Raw genomic sequence first — 19,665 nt, 5'->3', positions numbered from 1 at the left:
TATATTAATTATTCAATGAATGTAAAAGTCAAATTTTACTTATAAAAGAGAATAAAGTGAGTGTAGGAAAGGTACAAAATATTGATTAACATATTGCAATCAAAACATGTTGTTATGTTTTTGTCATGTTTATTGTCTTTAAAAGAATAAAGTCACATATCCTTTATTTCCTATTTAAATATACAGGCGAGTAATAAACAATTTAATTAAAGGATTCTCATAAAAATAATTATGTTATAAGCTATTCTCTATAACAAGACATAAATTAAATTTAAACTATTTTCCTAAAATTATAAACTATGTTTATAATCTATTAGGGAGAGCATGTAAAAAAAAGATGAAAACAACATAGAAACACAGGATACGCTAGTACATATCAACTGAAAGAAATCAATTCAAACATACAAATTGAGTTTTTGAGAAAGTATAAGAAAAAGGGTTACTTGAATAAAATAATTTGGGTTTTTGAGTAACTACTAACGGAAGTATTGTTGTTAAGCTGAAAACATTTGATTTTTATTTTCAACTCTTTGAATAAATTTATGGAAACAAGAGTGTTTGAGACTGACAGCTCTCTCAATTCCCTTTATCCACCAAATTTTATATATTTATATTTTTAAACCTATTTTTATAATTCTATAATGAATCATTTTGAGATTTTTTTTATAGTTTCTGATAAGTATAATATTGTAACACCTTAGATATTTTAAATATATTGGATATGTATTTTTAAATATTTTTTAATTTATTATTTATTCAACAATTATTTTATATGTAAGAAATTTATAAAATTGTATTACTCCCGCTTTCATCTGATCATATTTAATTGGTCACATTTTGTTTTATGATAATGGTCTTAACTTTCTTCTCAATCTAATGAACTACAAAGACTTTAATTGCGATTAGTCGAACACCGACTAGTTTGTTTTTATCACAATGGTTTATTTTAGCGGTTTGGTTTTGTTTGCAGTTTGTATTTTGCAAACCAAACTAAAGCAAACCAAATCGCATTATGTTACAACCCAAACTTCACATGCAACCCGAAACTCAAACCTAGTATGCACCTTAGAATTACAAAAGATTTTCTCTTACTCGCACTTAGAGTTTCAATTTCAACATTCTTAAATCTCTCCTAATAGTATCGTATATTCTTCTTATCTACTTTGTCATGTATGTCTCACATATTCTACTATAATATGTCATCTCTTATGTTCTTTCTTTTCATCTTTTATTTTACTATTTTCTCTTCCAATTATGTTTTTATGGCACCTTTCTTCTCAATCTCCCATCTCTTATGTCCTTTCTTTCATCTTCTCTTAATCTCATATCTCATATGTTTTTTTTATCTTTTATTATAATGTCTTTGATTTTATTCTATGCTACTATTTTATATATGTTTTTTATTCCATTTTTGTCTAATCTTATTTTTTGCATATTGAATTAGAACTTTTTGTCTCAATATGATGAGTTTTGATGTTATTTAATAATGTATGAATGACTAAACACAAAGTTATGCTGTTCTCTATAGGTGTATGTATGACTCAATAAAAATATTGTAAAAAACCCAACCAACCGAACCATCCAAACCGCATTAATTTGGTTTGGTCAGGTTTCTAAAAGTCAACCAAACCAAACCGAACCGCATACTTTTTTATCTTACGATTCAGATGATCTTTATCGTTAAAACCGCCCAAATCACATTGCGAACACCCCTAGTCTATCTTATATATGAATCACATGAACTACAACAAGACTTCACTTTCACTTGTGACTAATAAAGTCGTAGTTAGTCAACATGTGTTCTGCTATCTCTGACTCCACGTAACAATCAATATCAGTGTGCAACCTTTTGTCGATCAATTTTACATAAATTGGGAAATACATTGCCTACTGGTAGTTGAATCCCACATCGAAAGAAGGTGAAAGGTATTAGGATAAGAAAGAGTATTAAAGAACTTGAATACCATCCTTGCAACATACTTACCTGGATGTGGTAAATGGTTGATCATGAAGGACCATGGCCTAGGAGAGTGACCTTCATTGCACTTAGGAAGGGTGCTATCCTAAGGTCTACCCAAGTGGTGGAACCTACATTATAATTTGTAGTTTCTTTTGATTTCTACATGTTTTAGGAGATGGTGAAATAGCCAAACACATATAAAAGAGTTAAATGTAAGGAATAAATGTATTTAGAAAGTTATACGAAGACTAAATACACTAAAAAAATGATGAAATGCGTGAACATACATATATACCTGGTTTAGCTTAGAAAACAACAAGCAACATTATAACTTGTCACTGCTTTGTCAGGTTCTGTTTTTGTTCTTCAAACAGACTCAATTTTTTCTTATGCTTCCTTGTTAGTACTTAACATTCCTTCTCCATTTATTCCAGGAATATAATGGACTACTATGAGATTATCAGGAAGATACCATCAATTTATTTATCTTTGCAATTGAAGTATTTTTTCCTCTCAAACTAGGTGTTGCAAATTATTTATGGAAAATGTTTTGTTTCTGTCATGCATAATATCTTGTATTTACTAGGACAAAGTCACAAATCCTATAATCCTTATTTTAATAAGCAATTAAGCAAAAAAGGAAAAGATTAACTGAATCTAGCACAATGATTTTTGTATGTATGCATGTTTATAAGTTGGAAATGCAAAACTAAATTTCCTAAAATGCACAATAATCATATATGTGAAATAACAATTCTAGAGAAGAAATTTCACTTAATATATGTTGCAGATTAAAGAATATATTTCCACTCATAAATGAAAAACTATTCATAAAAATGAAAAAAGGACAGAGAAAACAATTTTGAGTCTCGTAGTTTTACTTGTATAATAGTAAGCCTTCTTTCAAATCATTATCCTGATGCTCTGTCAATTGTTTTTTCCTTAAGACAGTTTTGCATCAGAATTTATTATCATATATCAAGAATTTTGTTTCAGTCCCAAAATATGGTGGACTTAATCAGTATGGATCAAAAAAAAGTACACTATTTTACTTTTCAAAAAAGGATTTTGAAGTTTATATATACAAAATGACACCTCATGTAATGTACACATGACTATAACTTGATCATACAACCTCAAAGTGTACCAAAGTCATTTTCAAAATTCATCATTATATGAAAACTTCACCAACCATCGCAGCAGACAGAGCATGTTAAACAGAAAATTCGCAAAAATAAAATCACCAGCCCCTAGAGATTGTTAGAAATTATTTTGTTTGAATAAATGATAAACACGTGGACATAAAAATGGTTTCACTTCAACCGAACTACCATTTAAGAACACTAGTATAGAAAATTTGGTTGTCATATGTGAATAATGTCTTGATGTTTAATTACTAAGTGAAAATATTTAGAATGAAGAGGAAGGAAATGAGAGCATAGATATCCTCAGCTTGTGTTCTGAGATGTTAGCAAGTATGCAATCATGAGACTTAATGCCTTTCTAAGTTAAGGAGAGGGAAATGTAGTCTCCAAGTTGCTGCATAAGAGTCCCGCCTCGGTTAGTGAAGGAAGAAATATAATACATGTCAAATATAAAGCACAAAAAAAACATGCATTTAAACTCATACCTTTCTCGGCCTTTTGGCTAAGATCAAGTGTAGTATCTGTTCTTATCAGTTTAATATCTGATATGTGGGCCAATGGTCCACACGATATTAAATTTATTTCTTGAGGGGGAGAGTCCACTTCAATAGCTTGCTATTGGGTCTCTCAAGCGTCGCTTTTGCGTTGCACTTTAGCAATAGCATGGCACACCCCACCAAACCTAGTTCAATATTCTAAATTACTTGCTAATTTATTTATATTTTAATTTACATAAGTATGTACATCTTGGTAATAAAATCTCTTTTCTTTATTATAAAGTTTGAGTCCCTTCTAAATGAGTAAAGTTATCTCTATTTTTTTAAATAAGGCACAACATTATAGTTTTTGTATATGTGTTTATATGTTGCAAACCAAATTTCATAAAATGAATGAATGAAGAAAATGAAGGAAAACGGTTAAAAAAATGTAATAAGGACAAAAAGACAATGATTTTCTGAGTCAGGGGAGTATTACTTGTGTAGTCGTAAGCCTTCTCTCAAATCATTTTCCCGGCGATCTTTCAATTCTTTTTACCAAGGTAGTCTTGCATCTGGAATTTTTTTACAAGATTAAGGAACCAACACAGTTGTAACCCCACATGGAAATACAGTAGTGAGATATTTCATTAGAAAATAAAATATCTTATATAAAAAAGGGATTGAAAATTTAAGAATTAGAATTTTGTAGTTTAAATATGATGAGACTTCCTTGAATTTTGCTGACTTTGTAACTTACTACACCAAAGTTCACTCTCAGCTCGGATGATCTCCTATCAGTGAACTCACCACTAATTTCTATCTTTCCTGTGAAAAAATGGAAACCAAGGTTCGCGAATCAGGGATAATTGCTAAAATGCATACAAATTACAAAATAAACTAACCATATCTTTTCTGCATTCTCATGAATCACGGGCCCATTTATTGACAAATTGTGTACATTGTTCTTACATGTTCCGCAGTTGGCCAAACTTCGGTCCCAAAATTAGCACTACAGATGTTGGGATTTTCTCAACACATGAACCTTTGTTTCCAACAAAAAGAAAAGTGTCGATGTTGAACATATTGATTCAGTCATATCTCAAACAATACGGACCAAAAGTGTATCAAAGTCAAATTCAAAATGTTGAGATTAATGATCATTATAATGAATGTGATTATTAGCCATTAGTCATGATAGTATATGAAAAGTCATTTAAGTAGCTAAATGGATTATTTGAAAAGCTTATAATGCATTAATCTCAAAGTACTAAAGTCACATTAATTCAAAGAGGCGATTCTTGTAAAATAATATTAATGCTATATAAAACTCCAGAATCATAAGCTCAATCTTGACCAAATAAGCTCATGTATAATAAACAACTTAATTAAGGGATTCTCATAAAGAAGAGTCCACTACAAATAGCTTGACCAAGTTTTATGTCATTTAACTAGTCATTACAAAGGGTCAGTCGATTTGGAATCAATAAAACTATAGGATAAAATATGCTTCAAGTTTTTCATAACTAACCTTTTGGCACCATCACTCTCCATCACAATACAAATACATCAAAGACTTTCTACAAAAAAAGCCAACATGAGCAACGCCAATCCAATAAATTATCATTAAATCAATATATGAAGAATATTCATAAAATATCATTCATCCACAATTGGTAAAAAATGAAACACTACTGCAAAAATAAATGTGACAGAATCATACTCAGCTAAAATGTATGCTTTCTCGTACCCTAGAAACCTACTTTGATCAGATGTCTGCAAGATCAATAAAACTTTAGTATAAGATAGGCTTCAAGGGTATGATGATTCCCAAAGAGTAAAGTAGTATTTATAGGTCCAATTCAACTTTTTCATAACCAACCCTTTTAGCACCATCAATCTGTAACAATACAAATACATCAAAGACTTTCTACAAAATTCCAACATGACCAATTCCAACCCCATAAATTATCATTCAATCAGTATATGGAGAATATTCATAAATTATCATTTCGTGGGCATTTTGTAAAAAATGAAACGCAACTACAAAAATAAATGTGACAGAATCATACTTTCAGCTAAAATGTATGCTTTCTTGTGCCAACACAAAGAAATGATTTGATGACATTGATTCATCAAACATTTTTAATAACAGATTGAAAGTGCTTCTTAAATCTCTGGGATACTAATTATTATTTTGTAGATAAACAAATGTAGTTATCTTTGTATTTTATCCAACACCCAATTTTGAACATGGGTCTTGTAACTCTTTTAAGTCTTAACACAAACATATTGAGCTACACAATTCTCTCTACTTTATTGAAAATACTTTATTGTTAACCAATGGCTTTCCCTTTCTTTACATTATAATTTAAGGTGTTTGCTACGTCAAACACCCCCAGCCATTTAAATAAATTGATTATAATTAATAGCATTAGCAACCTTAAGAATTAAATTTGCAGCAGTGCCTAACCTTGGCAGAAACTATTGGACTGGCAAGACATTGGTTCCAAGATAGCTTTGCATCTTTCTGCTTGCTCCGCCCCAACTTTAGTTACCGAGACACTGTATAGAAAGCAAAGCTAAATCCCACTTTCTGCATTCCAAGTACTAAGATCACACCTTAAATTAATCACTTTCTTTAATAAAGTTATTAACTAATTTTTTACTGTAGTTGCTTTGGTGAAATCATCTGCACCATCTGACAAAACATGATACGCAACCGAAAAACCAACTTCAACACAAGTCGGAGTCGGAGTTAATGTTTTACATAGTTTGATGATAATGTAGTGGAGTAGAATAAGGTAGTTAGTATTCATTCGGCTGATGAAAGATCTCAATATGAAACACATGAATAGGGAAGTTAAAATTCATTGCAAATACCAATTTTCGATTCAACTAAAAGTAAGAAGGAACGAAAAATCCAATCCAATAATAAGAGCCAAAGTGAACCTGTAATGCTTGAAGTTGGTCGGTTTCAAGTGGAGAAAAAAAAAGCAGTAGTAAATAGAGTGGGAAGTACATTGCTAACTACTAATAGTAGTTGAGTCCCACATCGAAAGAATATGAAAGGTATTGAGAGAAGCAAGAGTATAAAATAACTTGAATACCGACATTGCAACATACTTACCTGGATGGGGTCAATGGTTGATCTTGAAGGACCATGGCCTAGGAGAGTGACCTCCATTGCACTTAGGAGGGGTGCTATCCTAAGGTCTACCCAAGTGGTGGAACCTACATCATAATTTGTTGCAGTGGGGGCCTGCGTTCGCGCGGCCCTCTCTTATTCTAATATCAAATTTTGAGGAATAATTTCTCCTTATATAATTATATAGATTGTAATCTCTTATATTTCATATCAATCTAAGTTTATTTTCAATTTAGAAGTGACAGTCCAGGATGGTGCCTCCACCAAACCAATCTGCCATGTTCTGTCACGTTTGTGTTGCAGATTTTAATTCGGGAGATGTAGTTGCTCGTAATGTGTTAAAGGCAAAGTGGGATATATTGGCAGGCTCAACAGACGTCTGATCCTTCCACGGCCAGGATGGTGCAGCCACAATCCTAAATTGTCAAGCCTTATCCCATATGGGTCACATCACCTTGGTGCTCCCATATGGGTCTAAATGGATATTCTGGCCAATGTGTGACTTAATGGATATAAATTTGTATAATATTAAGATGGAACATGGTTCTTTAAATGGCTTACTTTGAACTCGACACTCCCCAACTATTTTTGACATGTTATAACATTAATCATTGAAAACATGCGGTTGAGGGATTTAATCCACATATATAGAGAGTGATTTAATCTATTCAAAAAGTTATACACAGACTAAATACCCTCAAAAAATATCCAAAACCAATGACAGAGTAATGGAATGCAGCACTTACAATTTGTAAAGTAAACAACCATATATACCTGGTTTAGCTTAGAGTGACAACAAGTCACATTATAACTTGCCACTGCTGCTTCATCAAGCTCTGGTTTTGTTCCCAAAACTGACTCAGATTTCTATAATGCTTTCTCGTACTTAGCATTCCTTAGGAATTTAAACAAGTAATGGACATTAGGATTATCAGGAAGATATCATTAATTCATTCAATCCATCTAGATATACTCCTAAAAAATTGGATGCTTCGCAATTATAGCCTTTTCTGTCTCAAACAAACATTGCAGATTAAAACTACATATAAAATTGCCATGTCCGTCTTGTCTTTACAAGAATAAAAAGAGTCAGTGACAACTCTATCAATTTGCTACTCCTTTTACCCGGGAACTCTAAGAGTCCCTCAACACTAAGGGATACAAACCTGCTAAAAAACAGATAGCTAAATAAAGTTTACCAATGAAGTTGTTATTCAGTGCAAGTTGAATAAAAAATTAACACTTTGGTTAATTAAAGCTGTAATAATTTGATTCTTCTGCCACAAAAAGTAACTCTCATTTTTATATAAAAAATAGTTTTCAACCGAACTAACAATTCAACAAAAAAAGGAGAAGAATTGGCAGGTAACATTTAAAGAAGCATCTTTCCACACTAAAACCTTTGTTAAGCACGGTACTACAAAATGAAACATTATAAGTCATCAAACTAATAAAAATGTAGTTTTTGCTGTCAATATTTTTCAACAATGGCAGAACTTGCTCTAAAATGTCAATGTCTTGATGTCTAATCACTAACTGAATTTTTGGCTCCATGGGCCCTCTTAAGAAAGGCTTACACCCAAGGTTGTTTCTGTGTATATGCATTTAGCTTCCTTGGTTGTCTTGATGTATTTCATAATTATGAACAAATGGGTTTTGTTTATAGCATTTCAAAAAACACTGGATTCAGTCAACTTTGCATATATGAAATCAATTTGAGCAGAAAATAAATTTGAAGTATAGAATCTCCCTCTTGGTTTAATTAATGTTACATAAGAGCAAGCTACATCATACTTGTGTTGACAAGAACACTAGTAGACTTCTAATTATTGTATTAATGTCCCACATCACCAAGTTAGCAAAGAAGAAGAAACTATGACAGATATAAAAGACATAATAAGCATGTCTTTCAACTCATACCTTTCTCGGCCTTTTGGCTAAGATCAAGTGTAGTATCTGTTCTTATCAGTTTAATATCTGATATGTGAGTCATTGACTCACACGATATTAAATTTATTTCTTGAGGGGGAGAGTACACTACAATAGCTTGCTATTGGGTCTCTTGTGTGTCACCTTTGTATTGCACTATTGCATTGGCTTGGCACACCCCACCAAACCTAGTTCAAATTTATGTTCTTCATTTCTCCTAACTGTTATACTTTTTCTATATTGTATATTGGATAATATCTTACGATGTAGTATTATGTAAATTAAGGATCATGATGATTTTAAATCAAAGAAATTTAAGTTAAAACATACACATTTTTTAGAAGTTCCAAGGCTAGACATGCAAATCCCAATTGAATCCAAAAAGTACTCTGTGAAAATAAGGAAACGGATTCAATGCATAATCCCAGGCCAATAAAAAGCACGTGACTTGAGAAATACAACCAATACAATGTTGTAGATACCTCAATACTTTTATGCTGCATTTGTAGTTCCAGAATGCAATTTTGGATTTGTATTTCTTGTAAATATGAAATCGCACAATGGACAGAGTCATGCATCTTGGAGCATATGATCAAGATCCGATGCCTCACATCCAACCTTGTATAACAGATTCGATTACAAAATCTAAATGCATACCATCTGATAATTAATTCTACAATTTTGTATGACTGGGTGAGATGAGGGATTTCCTTATTACAAGGGGTTTGAATCCACAAATGCTTATAATAAGATGTCACAAATAATGATTATATAAATAAAACATGAGATATTTTTAAAACTAAAAACAGTTTACTGAAATTTCTTATTGAAAGCATTATCAAAACATACCTGGAGCAATATAACCATGTGTGACAATTTTTGCTTCACAATCTTCATCAAACAAGATGCTGCTATGAATAACAGGTGGAGAACATTCATGGTGCAAATAGCAAATCCCAGTTGCACCTCCCAATGCAATCTTCATCCAAATGACTATTACATTAGCATCAGTATCCACTTGGTGAAAAGATGCTGTTTGTTTTTTAGTTCCTTTTGACATTTTTGTAACTTGTTTGCTCTTCGAATCCTAAAGTTTCTACACATCAAAACCACGACGATGAGGATAACAACAACCAACAACCTTACATATTTATAACCAAAGAGAATTCTTCAATGACCATGATCTTTATCACAAATATTCAAATCAGAATTTATTGAAATTTTCTCAACACATGGACCTTTATTTCCAACAAAAACAGCACTGTGGATGTTGAACATTTCAATTCAGTCAATCTCAAACATCCAAATTAGGCCTCCATAGAACCAAAAAAGTAATGGTCCAGAGGCTAGGCTCGACAGATGTTGTGGACTGAGGAAGCAGTGGCCCGTGATCCCTCCACTGTCAGGAGTAGGAAGTGTTCGTTGCTCTGTGAAACCAGCCTCACGCTGTACCCTCCTGTCTAAGACACACAATACCCGTGCCTTCGCACAAGTCCCATGGGTCAACTCGCAACTTGGAGAGGGCAGGCCAACATGGTGCAACCACCAGACCAACCTATTAAGCCTTAGCCATGTTCCATCACCTTGGTGCCCCCACATGGGTCACAAGCTGGCGCTACTCAGCTCGGCAAACAAACTAGCATGTCAGACATTTATAAACACTTGCATGTGTAATATTGTAGCCAATATGGGACTTAAAGGATATAAATTTGTATAGTACATACTATTAAGATGGAACATGTTATAAAACTAATCATTGAAAGATGCGGTTGAAAAGGTTTCTCAAATGGCTTACTTTGTACTCGGCACTCCCCAACTACTTTTGACATGTTATAACACTAATCATTGAAAAGATATGGTTGAGGGAATTAATCTACATATATAAAGGAATTACTGGACACTCATAAAAATGATCCAAAACCAATGACCGGAATGCAGTACATACAATTTGTAAATGTCGTAAAATACCTGAAAATTTGGGACATAGAGATTATCTTTGTATTTGACTCGAGATGAATCTTCTAGATCCGACGCACCACCAACCACGCCAGGAGCTAACATGGCATACCCTGCTGGGTTAGCAAAGTTTCCAAATCCTGTAGGATTTCCAGCAGGAACAGGTTTGAACTGTTGAACTCCGTATTTAAGGTTATTGGCATTAAGATGGGAACCGCCTCTAGGCATCAATACATAGTTTCCATTCGTAGGATGAGGATAGGGAGCACTGTTTGAGTATCCCGGCACAGCCATGTGCGGTACATAGACTGGAGATAGAAACTGACGATAGGGGAATACGATTAGCATAATGTGAAAGATGAACTTGTGGATACATCTGTGCAACTTGATGTTGTTGTTGTTGCACCATGGCAATTGTGGATGTGGGAACATTGTTTGCAGCGTGGGAGTTCAAAACCTGATATGGCCATAGTATGTTAAAATGAAGTAAGAATCAAAGGAATTAGGTAAGTGACGAAAAGACCAACAAAAACACTGCCAGCTTGAGAGTAACAACAAGCAACATTATTACCTGCCACTGCTGCTTCATTAGGCTCTAATTTTGTTCCCAAAACTGACTCAAATTTCTCTAATGCTTCCTCGTACTTCACATTCCTTAGGAATTTAAACAGGAAAGTAACGTACATTAGGATTATCAGGAAGATACCATTAATTCTTGTCATTCTAATCTAGATATAGTCCTGGCAAATTGGATGCTTTGAAATTAAAGCTTTTTTTTGCCTCAAACTAGGTGTTGCAGATTACAATTTCATATAAAAATGTCATGTCTATCTTGTCGTTACAAGAACAAAATCACCAATCCTTTATTTCTTATTTTAATATGCAATTGAATAATAAAGGGAAAATATTAAATATTTACTTAATCCAGCACAACATTATGGTTTTTGTATGTTTACATGATCATATGTTGCAAACCAAATCTCGTAGAATGCCCAATAATGTTATATGTGAAATAACAATACTTAATCTCTATAGCAGATTAAACAAAATACTTCAATTCTGAAATGCCATGGATAAGATAAATGAAGGAAAACTATTAAGGGCAGAAAGAAAACGATTTTCTGAGTCGGGGGAGTCTTACTTGTATAGTCGTAAGCCTTCTCTCAAATCATTTTCCCAACGCTCATTCAATTCTCTTTTCCTTACAAGATTGAAGAATGAAAACGGTTGTAACCCCACATGGAATTGCAGTAGTGACCACAATCATAAGCTCAACCTTGATCAAATAAGGCCTTATTTGGATAAACAACTTAATCAAGACCTTTATCATAAAATGCTTATGTATAAGCTATTCTCTATAACAAAAAGTAAACTAAAATCAAACAGTTATTATCGAAATTATTAGCTAATTAATAGGCTATGATGGAGAGTGTGTCGAAATCAGCTGAAAACAACTTGTGAAAATGTGATATATATAGTTTCCATAAACCCTTCGAAACAGTCATATTCAAATAGAATCCAAAGAAACCCTAAGCCTTTAATTCAAATAACTATGTTGAAGACGATATAAGTTACAACATCCCTACCTCATACTCTTCATCTTTCGATGCTTCAGATGAAGCTTTAACCACAAAAAGAAATGCTTTTGATTTTCAGAAATGGGTTTTTGAGAAACTATAACAGAAAAAAGGTTTCTGGAAGAAAAGAGCTTCATCTTTACCCGGGAAATTTTTATATTTTTTAGGTGATTTTTAATTAATTTATATTATTTATTTTTAAGCTAATTATTTAATGATTTGTATTATCTTATTAATGGGGTGGTAATTGATTAAATTTTTGTTTAGTACTAATAAGTTAGGCATAGGATTGTAGGAGTGTATTACTATATTAATTTTTTGTCTAAATTATGAGAATATTATAAAATTATATTTCAGTACCATTAGTTTATTAAATTTTATGTCACTTTTTTATAATAGTTTATTTTAAAATCAATTAAAATTTATTTAAAGATATAGGTACCTAATCAAAATTTATGGACATAAAACATAAACGATTGCATTCATCTCAAAGACACCATCAAGAAATTGATAAAAAAAATTGAGTCAATATATCCAAGAAAACCAAAGGAAGGAAAATCGCTAGGGAGGAAAGGGATCCCTCATAGAATCCAAAAGACTGACATACCTTAAATTTTACATTAAATTTGAAACTGATTTGTAATTCTGCCAATGAACTATTGGAATTATATGGTACCCGCTCATGTGAATTGAACCCCCTCGTGCGAGATGGTCTTTGTTAACTGGTTGTTAATTAACTATTTATTCCATTTGTTTTAGCTGTTAATTTAATTACAAATTGTCGGTCATGCTGAGATGAGCTTCTAGCTCCAATTTGTCACGTTTTATATGGGCTGCTCTGAACATTTTGAGAGGATTTTGTTGCTGCAGGTGGTGATCGTTCGATGTCGGAGGGCATTATGGTGATGGTCAAACAAGGCCTTAGCTGCAGCAGGATGTGGTAAGTTTATGCCTTAGTAAGCTTGCACATGGCTTGGTATATCAGTGTCGAGGTTATTAGGAAGTGTATGTGTTAGTTTTGGCTACTGCTAGAAGTTAAACTTAACGTGAAATTGCTATATACGAAAGTGGAACCATGTGATAGAAATTGATATGAAAAGTCAGTTGATTTTGTTATGGATTTTGATTGTTAATTTGAAATTGGAATAGTGCAAGGTTTAATTTGGAAAAGTGGAATCAAGCTTGAAGAATGGAATAGACTTGAAGATCAATTTGAAATGATCTTATGGAATGTTAATTTGGGATGTCTGAATGTAATTTTGTGAATTTGGAAATGGATTTGAGTGTACATTTGGAAATGTTGGATTATTCATAATTGTAATGGAAATTTAATATTTGTAATGAAGTGTAATTGAATGTTGTCTGAAATGTAGATTAATGGGAAATTATGGAACTTTGAAGGTGTAATAAATTTGAACATGAACGTGTTAATAAATGAAAAGTTTTTGAATGGTATTGAATATCATTTGGGAAATTAAAATGAATGTTTGAATGCCATTGATTTGAATTGGAATGTGTATGGACAATTTTGAATGAAGTGTAATGAATGATTTGAATAAAAATGAAAAATGATGTCCTACTTTCAAGAATCAAGTTTGAATCCAAGATATTTGGTTGAACCATGGGCTTGTATGGGGACAAAGAAACTTGGTCCAGTGTATCCCGAATCAATGACCGTATTCAACAATAAATCAATGGAACATGGAAACTATGCACCATGAATTAGTGAATGCACTATAAGAAATTAAGTAATTAACCATGAATAAAACTACCATCAACCACTATTGACTAGTAGGGTTTAAGTCTACCAGACCAATCATATGTATAAGGACAAATAAACAAACACCGAGGCTCCCAAAGCACACTCAAGAAAATGCTCCCTAAAAACTAGGGTTTCAAAGTCAATAGATAAGTCATGATTTCCAAAGTGGTCAAGCAAGCATCATCATTGAATCACAAATGTCAAGCAAAATGGACTAGGATGATCAGATTAACAATCAAAGAACCATCAACGGCATGGACCCAGAAAATTAGGGTTGCAAGCTAAAACAAAACATCATAACTCAAACAACAAGCCCAAACCCAATGACCTCCTAAAATTAGGGTTTAGGTATAAAGAGACACCATGATCCCACTTTAAGCCAAGACCTCAAGGAGTAGGATTTTCTCCCATATGATGAACCACACTCCAATACTCAGGTAAAACCCTAGTTTTAATTACCACCAGCTTTGAATCTATGAGATTGTGTTAATGTGAATACATGATGCATATGAATGAAGATGAATCTTAAGTCATGGGTCAGATGAAAAGTGAAAAGGGGAGGACAAATTTTGGGATACGACAATGTTGAACATATTGATTCAGTCATATCTCAAACAATATAGACCAAAAGTGTATCAAAGTCATATTCAAAATCTTGAGATTTATGATCATTATAATGAATGTGAATATTTAGCCATTAGTGTAGGTGAAAAGTCATTTAAGTAGTTAAATGGATTATTTGAAAAGCTTATAATGCATTATTAAAAGTAGTGCTACTTGTAAGAACTTGCTTTGAGCATGATATGATATCATTAATCTCAAAGTACTAAAGTCACATATATTTAAATAGGCGATTCTTGTAAAAAAATATTAATGCAATATAAAACTTCGGAATCATAAGCTCAATCTTGGCCAAATAAGTTCATGTATAGATAAACAATTTAATTAAGGGATTCTCATAAAAATGCTTGTGTTATAAGCTATTCTCTATAATAAGAGATAAACTAAATTTAAACTATTTTAATAAAACTATAAGCTATTTTATAAACTGTGATGGATAACATGTAAAAGAAAAGCTGAAAATAACATATAAACACAAAATATGCTAGTACATATCAAATAGTTAAACTGAGATAAATCAATTCAAACATACTCTAAGCTTGAAGATGATATGCTACTATTGATCGCAAAGATATACCAAACAACCACCTGACCCAACATCAAATGAAGCTTTAACCACGAAAAGGAATAGTTTTGAAATTTTTGGTTTTGGAGTAACTACTAGTGGGAGTGCGAAGCTAAACACATTTGATTTATGTTTTTAGCTCTTTGAATAAATTTGTGGAAACAAGAGCGACTGAGACTAACAACTCTCTCAGTTCTCTTTACCTACCAAATTTTATATATTTAGATTTTTAAATCTATTTTTACAATTCTATAACAAATTATTTTAGATTTTTTTTAGATTTTTTGATAAATAATTTTTAAGTATAATATTGTAACACCTTAAATATTTTAAATATATTAAATATGTATTTTTAAATATTTTTTAATTTATTATTTATTCAACGGTTACTTACTCCCCCTTTCAATTGATGATATTCAATTTGTCAGGGTTTATTTTATGATAATGGTCCTAACTTCTTGTGATAGTCTATCTTATATAAGGATGAGATGAAGTACAACAAGACTTCACTTGTGACTAATAAAATCATAGTTAATTAATTTTTTTGACTTATATCCTATCTTTCTCTTAGATCATAATGAACCAAATCTATAGTAGAATATCTATTAAATGAAAAAAATATATCGAGTTACACTCTTTAGTTAAATAATTCTTATAAATTAAAAAAATGAAATATATGAATAAAATAAAAAATTATGTTTTTTATAACATATTTATCAAATATTGATTTATTTACTTTTATTATAATTATAAAAATGTGTAAAGAAATATTAATCAAAGAGTACCACTTAAAGAAATAATAATAATATAATAAAATTACAATTAAAGATTTATTTTGAGATTTTTTATTTAAGAAAATGATCAATTACGCAAAATAACAATTCATTATTAATTTATTTATTTATTTTATATAGTTTTCCATATCACCTTTTTGAATCTTTACAAAAAGATATTTCCAAATCTATGCAAGCTTGTGACAAATATTTTTATCAATTGACAATAATATGAAAACATAGGAGAATATTAATCATTCGCATAACTTCACATTTTGAAATCTTAATTTTTAAGTGAACAAATATTTTTGAAAAAAAAATAATATTTTTTTATGAAAAACTGTTGATTTATAAAATCAATTGTTTATTTAAATTAATATATAAATAAATACTGTCGTCAAATATTGAACTAACACGTACAAGTTGAGTCACCTCACTCGACCATAAAAAAAATATAATTCACTATTAATGAATGACGTAAAAAATTAAATAATAATATAAAAATAGCATAAAATTACTATTCATTTTTGTTCTAGGCTGACCAGAATGGTCATGGACCGGCGATCAGAAGTGAGCATTGATTCACTTAAAATTGTTCATAGTCCAAAGAAACTACCATATGGAAGAGTACAAGAGATATAAGGTCAGGATACAACTAACGACTCCCCGCACCACCCTCATAGAGAATAGCAGGTTGTTATTACAATTTCAAATGCAAATTTCACTCACTTTTCCCCTTCACATACTAACTTGAGTACTTGAGTGTTAACTTTGCATGTCATTCCCTCCTTCTTCGCATATGAGGCTCAGGATTGTTGTTGTCCATCGCAACCATCAATTCTACAATCAATTTTGGTTCCATAATAAACAGTGACGCCATCAATGAGAAACCTAGCTACTCATGTTGAACTAAATCAATACCAATAGTATAGATTCAAATGACATACAAATTTATTGAAGAAGAAACTCTCAAATGGCTTCAATGGTCTCCAAAAGCTCCAAAATCGCTCTTAAGCGTCACTTCAAGATCTTAGTAATTGAACCCCCTATTTTTTCCTTTTTGAAACAGTCAAAAAATGTGTGAGCAAAAATATGCAACGTGGACGCGTTGCACCATCATTACTTCAGGACCTAATATAAATCGTAGTAGTAATAAAATTACAGCAATAAGTAGGAATGATATAATTGGAGGATTCCTTATCCACATAATGTTAAGTTTGAACATGACTTTTTAAATGACTTACTTTGTACTCGGCACTCCCCAACTAGTTTTTGATAAATAATTTTTAAGTATAATATTGTAACACCTTAAATATTTTAAATATATTAAATATGTATTTTTAAATATTTTTTAATTTATTATTTATTCAACGGTTACTTACTCCCCCTTTCAATTGATGATATTCAATTTGTCAGGGTTTATTTTATGATAATGGTCCTAACTTCTTGTGATAGTCTATCTTATATAAGGATGAGATGAAGTACAACAAGACTTCACTTGTGACTAATAAAATCATAGTTAATTAATTTTTTTGACTTATATCCTATCTTTCTCTTAGATCATAATGAACCAAATCTATAGTAGAATATCTATTAAATGAAAAAAATATATCGAGTTACACTCTTTAGTTAAATAATTCTTATAAATTAAAAAAATGAAATATATGAATAAAATAAAAAATTATGTTTTTTATAACATATTTATCAAATATTGATTTATTTACTTTTATTATAATTATAAAAATGTGTAAAGAAATATTAATCAAAGAGTACCACTTAAAGAAATAATAATAATATAATAAAATTACAATTAAAGATTTATTTTGAGATTTTTTATTTAAGAAAATGATCAATTACACAAAATAACAATTCATTATTAATTAATTTATTTATTTTATATAGTTTTCCATATCACCTTTTTGAATCTTTACAAAAAAATATTTCCAAATCTATGCAAGCTTGTGACAAATATTTTTATCAATTGACAATAATATGAAAACATAGGAGAATATTAATCATTCGCATAACTTCACCTTTTTAAATCTTAATTTTTAAGTGAACAAATATTTTTGAAAAAAAAATAATATTTTTTTATGAAAAACTGTTGATTTATAAAATCAATTGTTTATTTAAATTAATATATAAATAAATACTGTCGTCAAATATTGAACCTTAAACCAGCAAAACACATTTATTTAATTCAACTAACATGTACAAGTTGAGTCACCTCACTCGACCATAAAAAAAATATAATTCACTATTAATGAATGACGTAAAAAATTAAATAATAATATAAAAATAGCATAAAATTACTATTCATTTTTGTTCTAGGCTGACCAGAATGGTCATGGACCGGCGATCAGAAGTGAGCATTGATTCACTTAAAATTGTTCATAGTCCAAAGAAACTACCATATGGAAGAGTATAAGAGATACAAGGTCAGGATACAATTAACGACTCCCCGCACCACCCTCATAGAGAATAGCAGGTTGTTATTACAATTTCAAATTCAAATTTCACTCACTTTTCTTCTTCACATACTAACTTGAGTACTTGAGTGTTAACTTTGCATGTCATTCCCTCCTTCTTTGCATCTGAGGCTCAGGATTGTTGTTGTCCATCGCAACCATCAATTCTACAATCAATTTTGGTTCCATAATAAACAGTGGCACCATCAATGAGAAACCTAGCTACTCATGTTGAACTAAATCAATACCAATAGTATAGATTCAAATGACATACAAATTTATTGAAGAAGAAACTCTCAAATGGCTTCAATGGTCTTCAAAAGCTCCAAAATCGCTCTTAAGCGTCACTTCAAGATCTTAGTAATTGAACCCCCTATTTTTCCTCTTTTTTCCTTTTTGAAACAGTCAAAAAACGTGTGAGCGAAAATATGCAACATGGACGCGTTGCACCATCATTACTTCAGGACCTAATATAAATCGTAGTAGTAATAAAATTACAGCAATAAGTAGAAATGATATAATTGGAGGATTCCTTATCCACATAATATTAAGTTTGAACATGACTTTTTAAATGACTTACTTTGTACTCGACACTCCCCAACTAGTTTTACTAAGTTATAACACTGAAATCTAAAAATGATGTGTGGCCGGTGTTACAGCCATAGGCATGTAAGGATTCAATCAAGTAGCAGTTGACCAAAAGTACTCCCTCTATTTTTCTATAAGAAATTTTATAATTTTAAGTTCATTTATTAAATAATATATTTAGATTATATATAAATTATATACATTAATTATTCAATGAATGTAAAAGTCAAATTTTACTTATAAAAGAGAATAAAGTGAGTGTAGGAAAGGTACAAAATATTGATTAACATATTGCAATCAAAACATGTTGTTATGTTTTTGTCATGTTTATTGTCTTTAAAAGAATAAAGTCACATATCCTTTATTTCCTATTTAAATATACAGGCGAGTAATAAACAATTTAATTAAAGGATTCTCATAAAAATAATTATGTTATAAGCTATTCTCTATAACAAGACATAAATTAAATTTAAACTATTTTCCTAAAATTATAAACTATTTTTATAAACTATTAGGGAGAGCATGTAAAAAAAGATGAAAACAACATAGAAACACAGGATACGCTAGTACATATCAACTGAAAGAAATCAATTCAAACATCCAAATTGAGTTTTTGAGAAAGTATAAGAAAAAGGGTTACTTGAATAAAATAATTTGGGTTTTTGAGTAACTACTAACGGAAGTATTGTTGTTAAGC

General features: G+C 30.9%; 2 protein-coding genes, 3 non-coding genes and 1 pseudogene across 9 annotated transcripts in view; 4 read left to right on the top strand and 2 right to left on the bottom strand.

Annotated features, from left to right (window-relative positions):
• The window catches only part of LOC127108040 (uncharacterized), a 172,663-nt gene that overhangs the window by 133,818 nt on the left and 19,180 nt on the right, over positions 1-19,665 (bottom strand). For 3 of the 5 annotated variants that reach the window (XR_007795910.1, XR_007795938.1, XR_007795937.1), the window contains exon 2: positions 9,508-9,754. The exons of 1 other annotated variant lie outside the window; for it this stretch is intronic. The gene's annotated coding sequence lies outside the window, so the exon portion shown is untranslated. Of the gene's footprint in view, positions 1-5,064; positions 7,625-9,507; positions 9,755-19,665 lie in introns of those variants that run through there. One more of the 5 variants, XR_007795932.1, reaches the window with a different exon arrangement.
• On the top strand, positions 1,977-2,125 carry LOC127109414 (uncharacterized; annotated as a pseudogene).
• Positions 3,587-3,782, top strand: LOC127109669 (U2 spliceosomal RNA). The gene has a single exon (XR_007796940.1). It is a non-coding gene; the product is annotated as a U2 spliceosomal RNA (small nuclear RNA).
• Positions 6,704-6,864, top strand: LOC127109067 (U1 spliceosomal RNA). Its single transcript, XR_007796533.1, has one exon. It is a non-coding gene; the product is annotated as a U1 spliceosomal RNA (small nuclear RNA).
• On the top strand, positions 8,646-8,841 carry LOC127109703 (U2 spliceosomal RNA). Its single transcript, XR_007796972.1, has one exon. It is a non-coding gene; the product is annotated as a U2 spliceosomal RNA (small nuclear RNA).
• Positions 10,668-12,328, bottom strand: LOC127108042 (uncharacterized). Its single transcript, XM_051045405.1, has 3 exons — positions 12,201-12,328; positions 11,186-11,268; positions 10,668-11,071 (listed from the first exon to the last, which is right to left on the bottom strand). The coding sequence occupies exons 1-3, from the start codon at positions 12,326-12,328 to the stop codon at positions 10,956-10,958; spliced, it is 327 nt and encodes a 108-aa protein (XP_050901362.1). The 3' UTR covers positions 10,668-10,955.

This window comes from Lathyrus oleraceus, chromosome 7 (assembly GCF_024323335.1).
Source record: "Lathyrus oleraceus cultivar Zhongwan6 chromosome 7, CAAS_Psat_ZW6_1.0, whole genome shotgun sequence".
Lineage (NCBI taxonomy): Eukaryota > Viridiplantae > Streptophyta > Magnoliopsida > Fabales > Fabaceae > Lathyrus > Lathyrus oleraceus.
Note: the sequence above shows the minus strand (reverse complement) of the source record. Positions and strands in the feature narration are given on the sequence as shown.

What these genes read in the sequence shown, in the direction of transcription:
- LOC127108042 (XM_051045405.1), bottom strand. Translation starts at nt 12,328, where the DNA reads ATGAAGCTCTTTTCTTCCAGAAACCTTTTTTCTGTTATAGTTTCTCAA. An exon ending in CGAAAGATGAAGAGTATGAG is followed by an intron (nt 11,269 to 12,200) that starts GTAGGGATGTTG and finishes TAAATTCCTAAG; the next exon opens with GAATGTGAAGTACGAGGAAG. An exon ending in TAATGAAGCAGCAGTGGCAG is followed by an intron (nt 11,072 to 11,185) that starts GTAATAATGTTG and finishes TGGCCATATCAG; the next exon opens with GTTTTGAACTCCCACGCTGC.